The sequence below is a fragment of the Arachis stenosperma genome, chromosome 6 (assembly GCF_014773155.1).
Source record: "Arachis stenosperma cultivar V10309 chromosome 6, arast.V10309.gnm1.PFL2, whole genome shotgun sequence".
In the NCBI taxonomy this organism is placed as follows: domain Eukaryota; kingdom Viridiplantae; phylum Streptophyta; class Magnoliopsida; order Fabales; family Fabaceae; genus Arachis; species Arachis stenosperma.
The window spans coordinates 61,953,141-61,960,702 of record NC_080382.1 but is presented as its reverse complement, the minus strand read 5'-3'; the positions used below and the strand labels follow the sequence as shown (position 1 = coordinate 61,960,702).

Here is a 7,562-nt window from a genome sequence, read left to right as displayed (position 1 = left end):
GCTACTTTGAGCAGTGTTATTCAATGTCTTCCCACTCCTCAGTTGAACTGCTTGGCATTCTTCTGTTATCTGTTTAGATAGCTGCTGTTTTGCCTGATTCAACTGTGATTCTATGTTCTTGTTAGCAATTTTAGTTTCTTGGAGCATCTCTTTAAATTCTGCTAACTGTTTTGTCATCAGGTGTAATTGCTGATTAAGCTCAATCATCTGTTCTTGAGGATTAGGATCAGTGGCTACTGCCATAACTTCTTCTTTTGTGGAGAACTTATTGCTAGAGTACAAATGTTGATTTCTAGCAACAGTATCTATAAGCTCTTGAGCCTCCTCAATCGTCTTCCTCATATGCATAGATCCACCTGCTGATTGGTCTAGAGACATCTGAGCTTTTTCTGTAAGCCCATAATAGAAGATGTCTAACTGTACCCACTCTGAAAACATTTCAGAGGGGCATTTTCTTAGCATACCTCTATACCTCTCCCAGGCATTATAAAGGGATTCATTATCCTCTTATTTAAAGCCTTGGATGTCCAGCCTTAGCTGTGTCATCCTTTTTGGAGGGTAAAATTGATTCAGGAATTTGTCTGATAACTGTTTTCATGTCTTTATGCTTGCTGTAGGTTGGTTATTCAACCACCTCTTAGCTTGATCTTTTACAGCAAATGGAAACAGTAATAATCTGTAGACGTCCTGATCCACCTCTTTATCACGTACTGTGTCAGCAAGTTGTAAGAATTGTGCCAGAAACTCAGTAGGTTCTTCCTGTGGAAGACCGGAATACTGGCAATTTTGCTGCACCATGATAATGAGTTGAGGATTTAGCTCAAAGCTGCTTGCTTTAATGGGAGGTATACAGATGCTACTCCCATATGCAGCTGTAATGGGGTTAGCATATGACCCCAGAGTCCTTCTGGACTGTTTAATTCCACTTAAGTCCATGATGGAGAAAGGGAATATGATATGAATTCACAAGTAAAGTAAAATTTTTTTTTTTGATTTGACCGAAAATAATAAAATAAAACAAATGAAAAAAAATCAAATTTCGAAAACTAAAAGAAAATAAGATCAAAGCAAATTGAAAACTAAATCAATTAGTTAATTAAAAAGATTTTGGAATTAGCAATTGAAAATATATGATTGAAAATTATTTTGAAAAAGATTTGATTTTTGAAATGAGGAAAGAGAAAAACAACAAAATGACACCAAACTTAAAATTTTTAGAAAACCAAACACAAATTTTCGAAAATTTTAAAGGAAAACACAAAGAGGACACCAAACTTAGAATTTTTAAAGAACAAGAAAGGACTAAGAACATGCAAATTCAAAAAATTAAAAGAAAACAAAAGCATGCAATTGACACCAAACTTAAAATATGAAACTAAACTCAAATAAAAGACACTAAACCAACAAAAATAAAACAGTCATAATCTAAGCAACAAGATAGACCGTCAGTTGTCCAAACTCGAACAATCCCCGGCAACGGCGCCAAAAACTTGGTGCACAAAATTGCAATCACACTTTTGTAATCCCGCACAACTAACCAGCAAGTGCACTGGGTCGTCCAAGTAATACCTTACGTGAGTAAGGGTCGATCCCACGGAGATTGTCGGCTTAAAGCAAGCTATAGTTATCTTGTAACTCTTAGTCAGGATATCAATAATTATCAGGGTTGATTGTAAAAAGCATAAGAACATGAAATAAGTACTTGTTTTGCAGTAATGGGGAACAGGTTGAGGTTTTGGAGATGCTCTATCTTCTGAACCTCTGCTTTCTTACTGTCTTCTTCTTCAAACATGCAAGGCTCCTTCCATGGCAAGCTGTATGTAGGGTTTCACCGTTGTCAATGGCTACCTCCCATCCTTTCAGTGAAAATGTTCAACGCGCTCTGTCACAGCACAGCTAATCATCTGTCGGTTCCCAATCGGGTTGGAATAGAATCCAGTGATTCTTTTGCATCTGTCACTAACGCCCAGCCCTCAGGAGTTTAAAGCTCGTCACAGTCATTCAATCCTTGAATCCTACTCAGAATACCACAGACAAGGTTTAGACCTTCCGGATTCTCTTGAATGCCGCCATCAATTCTAGCTTATACCACGAAGATTCTGATTAAGGAATCCAAGAGATATCTACTCAATCTAAGGTAGAACGGAGGTGGTTGTCAGGCACACGTTCATAGTTGAGAATGATGATGAGTGTCACGGATCATCTCATTCATCAGGTTTAGGAACAAGTGATATCTTAGAATGGAAGCAAGCATGATTGAATGAAAAACAGTAGTAATTGCATTAATCCATCAAGACACAGTAGAGCTCCTCACCCCCAACCATGGGGTTTAGAGACTCATACCGTAGAAGATACAATGAGAAACGTGTAAAGTGTCATAAGGTGGTGATACAATATCAAAAGGTCCTATTAATAGTGAACTAGTAACCTAGGGTATACAGAAATGAGTAAATGATGTAAAAATCCACTTCCGGGGTCCACTTGGTGTGTGCTTGGGCTGAGCATTGAAGCTTTCATGTGTAGAGACTTTTTCTGGAGTTAAACGCCAGCTTTTATACCAGTTTGGGCGTTTAACTCCAATTTTTGTGCCAGTTCCGGCGTTAAACGCCGGGAATTCTGAAGCTGATTTGCAACGCCGGTTTGGGCCATCAAATCTCGGGCAAAGTATGGACTATTATACATTGCTGGAAAGCCCAGAATGTCTACTTTCCAACGCCGTTGAGAGCGCGCCAATTGGGCTTCTGTAGCTCCAGAAAATCCATTTCGAGTGCAGGGAGGTCAGAATCCAATAGCATCTGCAGTCCTTTTAAGTCTCTGAATCAAATTTTTGCTCAGGACCCTCAATTTCAGCCAGAAAATACCTAAAATCACAGAAAAACACACAAACTCATAGTAAAGTCCAGAAAAGTGAATTTTAACTAAAAACTAATAAAAATATAATAAAAACTAACTAAGATATACTAAAAACATCCTAAAAACAATGCCAAAAAGCGTATAAATTATCCGCTCATCAGAAAGGGAGAGGCTCTCAACGTTATTCGGAAAGTTGAGTCCCAATAACGTGTGCGAAGGACAAAGAGGTAACGTTAGTGGCAACGTTTGTGCCACTAACGTTGAAGTTAACGTGACCTTTACTTGGGTAAGAAACGTTAGTGAAAAAGTTGAATGACACTAACGTTTTCGAACCCATTTTCTCACTGAATGTTAACACCTCTAACGTCTTGAGCTAAAGTCTCTGCTCACTTCACACTTTCTCTCTGCAAGTAAAACCAAGCCCAAATAAAGAAAAGAACTGCTTCAAACTCAAGATCCAAAGGCCCAAGACTTGAAGAACCAACTAGAAGCTGAGAAGAGTAGTATATATAGGAGTAGCTTTGAATTATTAGGGAGTTCGGAAGGTTGAAGGGAGAGCACTACTCTCTGTATTTTACTCTGTTTTTCTAGTTCATTGATGTATTCTCCATCTTTGTTTTCATTTTCTAGAGCTATGAACAACTAAACCCCTTTCATTGGGTTAGGGAGCTCTGTTGTAATTTGATGGATCAATACTAGTTTTCATTATTCTTCTTCTCTCTTTTCTCTTGATTTTACTTGAAAGCTTTCGATCTTCATCCCATTGGGTAGTTATCTTGGAAAAGGAGCTATTCAAACTTGGATCTCTTCTGAGCCTTGAAAGAGGAATGTAGAGATCAAGCTAGAAATGCTTTCTCATGCTGGACCAAATTGGGTTTGGATGGATATGTGACTATAATCCTCTCAATACTTGATTTGGGAAATGCATGTGGTATAATCAGTGACCACACTTCATCTCTTCTCATGAGTAATTGACCAAGGAATTGGCTATTGATCAAGATTTGAGAGATTGAATTGCAAGAAATTGTAATTCAATCAATTAAGATTGCCAAGGAGATCAATGAGTGCATTGATTGAGGAAGAGATGAAAATGACTTGATCCGGAGAATTGCAACATCTCCTATACCCAATGAACTCCCCAAATTCTAATCTAACCCATTCTCTTTAATTTCTACGTTTATGTTCATGAGCAAACACCCCATTCCCATTTATAATTCTGCAATTTAATTTTAGTCATCTAATTCCAGCTCTTTAATTCTAGCATTTACTTTTCATGTTATTTACATTACTGCCATTTTATTTTCTGTAACTCTCAACCCAAATTCTGAATTAGCTCAACTAGAACATTCTTCTAATTAAAGTTGCTTGATCAATCAATCCTTGTGGGATTCGACCTCACTCTCTTGTGAGTTTTTACTTGACGACAAATTCGGTACACTTGCCGAAGGAAATTTGTTGAGAGACAATTTCCACCTGCATCAAGTTTATGGCGCCGTTGCCGGGGATTGATTGTGCATAAAAAATGATTAGATTGGAAGATTACTAGATTGAGCATTTTTGTTTTGTTGATTTAATTTTCTGTTTGAGTAATTTACCTTTTGTCTTAATTAACTCCTTCCCTTTCCCCCCTCTACTCTTCGTTTTTCTTTGTTATTTACAATTCAGTTTGCTAACCCACTAACTGTTTGATATATTGAATCACTCACAACTAACAGTAATTCTGACAACAATATTCTCTGCACATAGTTTTTCCTTGCTTGTACTTGTTGGTTGTATGACAGGGAGAAGAAGCGGGGCTTCAACTTCTTTCGATTCTGAACCAGAGAGGACCCTCCTTAGATTAAGGAGGGAAGCAAGAGGGAAACGTGCAATCGGTGCTGAAGAGGAGGAGGAACACTTTGAACTAAACATGAAAGGCAACATAGAAAACCAACATGAAGAAGAGGCTAATAACCATGGGGGAGGAGGTAGAGCAAATCATGTTGGGGAGGATAGAAGAGTGTTAAGCTCTTATATCAATCCCAACCCAGGCAACTGTGGGAGCAGCATTCAGAAGCCCACCATACATGCCAACAATTTCGAGCTAAAACCTCAGCTCATCACTCTTGTGCAGAATAATTGCTCATTTAGAGGAGGTACTCAAGAAGATCCGAATCAACACTTAACCATCTTCTTGAGGATTTGTGACACAGTGAAGTCCAATGGAGTCTACCAGGATGTCTATAGACTGCTCTTGTTCCCATTTTCTCTCAGGGACAAGGCATTCAAATGGCTTGAATCCTTCCTAAAAGAAAGCCTGACAAATTGGGAGGAGGTAGTGAATAAGTTTTTGGCAAGGTTTTACCCCCTCAAAGGATCAATAGGCTGAGAACTGAAGTACAGACGTTCAGACAGCAAGATGGGGAGACACTTTATGAAGCTTGGGAAAGGTTCAAAGACCTAACGAGGAGATGCCCACCAGAGATGTTCAATGAGTGGGTCCAACTGTACATCTTCTATGAAGGCTTGTCATATGAATCAAAGAAGGCAGTAGATCATTCCTCTAGAGGATCCTTGAACAAGAAGAAGACCATTGAAGAAGCAATAGATGTCATTGAAACTGTAGCTGAGAATGACTACTTCTATGCTTCCGAAAGAGGGAACACTAAGGGAGTAATGGAGCTAAACAATGTAGATACTCTGCTGGCTCAGAACAAGCTCATCACCAAGCAGTTAGCTGACCTCACCAAGAAGATGGAGAGGAACCAAGTGGCAGCAATCACCACCTCATCAACAACCCAAGAAGAAGTTGAAGAAGAGGACCTTGAGCAAGCCAACTACATTGGGAACTCACCTAGACAGAACCATGATCCATACTCCAACACATACAACTCTGGATGGAGGAACCACCCAAACTTTGGGTGGGGGAATCAGCAAGAGTGAAGCCAAGACCAGAGGCGTTACAACTTCAACAACAATGCAGCTCATCAACAATTCACACAGAGGACATATCAACACCCCCACAACAACACCTCTCATCCTCCCACCTCTAATCCCAATTTACCATCAATTGATGATAGACTCTCTAAGCTTGAAACCTTACTTGAAGGAGTATGCAAGAACGTCAGAAACAGTAAGGTATTTCGAGAGGAAGTGCAGTCAAACATGCAGAATCAGAATGCTGCCATCAAGAAACTGGAGACACAAATTGGTTATCTATTCAAGCAGCTTTCTAACCACAACTTCTGCAATAATAACAATTCAAGCAAAGAGGAGGAGTGTCAAGCTATAACACTTAGGAGTGGGAAGAAACTTAAGGAACTCTCCCAAAAACCACAAGAAGAAGGCTCAACTGAAAAGGAAGAAGAGCAAGATGGAGTTAAAACTCCCACTTCAAGTCCACAAAAAGAAAAAGGGATGCCAAAACTGAACATCTCAAGAGCTTCATATCCTCAGCAGTTGAAGAAAAAGGAAGATGACAACCAGTTCGTGAGATTCTTGGAAATCTTTAAGAAACTACAAATCAACATACCCTTTGCTGAAGCAATAGAACAAATGCCACTCAATGCCAAGTTCTTGAAGGAGCTGATGACTAAGAAGAGAAGCTGGAAGAACAATGAGACTGTGATACTAACTGAAGAATGTAGTGCCATCATCCAGCACAAACTACCCCAAAAGTTGAAGGATCCTGGGAGCTTTCAGATCCCTTGTATTATAGGGGAAATCACAGTAGAGAAGGCCCTTTGTGACTTAGGAGCCAGCATCAATTTGATGTCAGTAGCAATGATGAGGAAGATGAAGATCGAGGAGGCTAAACCAACAAAAATAGCCTTACAACTGGCAGATCGATCGTTCAAATTCCCTCATGGCATAGTAGAGGATTTGTTAGTGAAAGTAGGAGACTTCATATTCCCGGCAGATTTTGTAGTGTTGGACATGCAGGAGGAAGCAAAAACCTCCATTATTCTGGGAAGGCCGTTCTTAGCCACTGCTGGAGCTATCATTGATGTCCAGAAAGGTGATCTTACCTTGAGATTACACAATGAAAAGATGACATTCAATGTGTTCAAGGCCATGAGTTACCCACCAGAACAATTAGGGGAATGCATGAGGATAGACACGCTTGAAGAAGAAGTGCAGGAGTGTTTCGAAGAAGAAGAGCATGAAGAGCCCGAGAGATCAATGGAGGAGGAGTATATACCAAGTGAGGAGGTTGCCACAGCAGAGAGTCATGGTTAAGATGCACCACAGGAAGAGACTGAAAAGTCAGAAGCACCCAAGGTTGAACTTAAAGAATTGCCACCCACTCTCAAATATGCATACCTAGGAGAAAATGAAAACTACCCAGTGATTATAAGCTCGTGCCTCAGCCAAGATCAAGAGGATGAACTGCTCAAGGTGCTACGGGAGCATAAGGACGCCATTGGATGGACCCTTGCTGACCTGAAGGGAATCAGTTCAGCTATATGCATGCATAAAATACTGTTGGAAGATGATGCAAAACCATCCATTTAATCCCAAAGGAGGCTGAACCCAATCATGAAGGAAGTGGTACAGAAAGAGGTTATGAAGCTTTGGCAAGGAGGAGTAATATACCCGATCTCAGATAGCCCTTGGGTCAGCCCCGTGCATGTTGTGCCCAAGAAGGGAGGAATCACTGTGGTTCCAAATGAGAGGAACGAACTGATACCTACAAGAACCGTCACAGGATGGCGGATGTGCATTGACTA

General features: G+C 40.0%; 1 protein-coding gene across 1 annotated transcript; it reads left to right on the top strand.

The window, feature by feature from the left end:
• Positions 1–5,997: 5,997 nt before the first annotated feature.
• On the top strand, positions 5,998–7,071 carry LOC130934100 (uncharacterized). The gene has a single exon (XM_057863688.1). The coding sequence runs from the start codon at positions 5,998–6,000 to the stop codon at positions 7,069–7,071; it is 1,074 nt and encodes a 357-aa protein (XP_057719671.1).
• Positions 7,072–7,562: the final 491 nt, after the last annotated feature.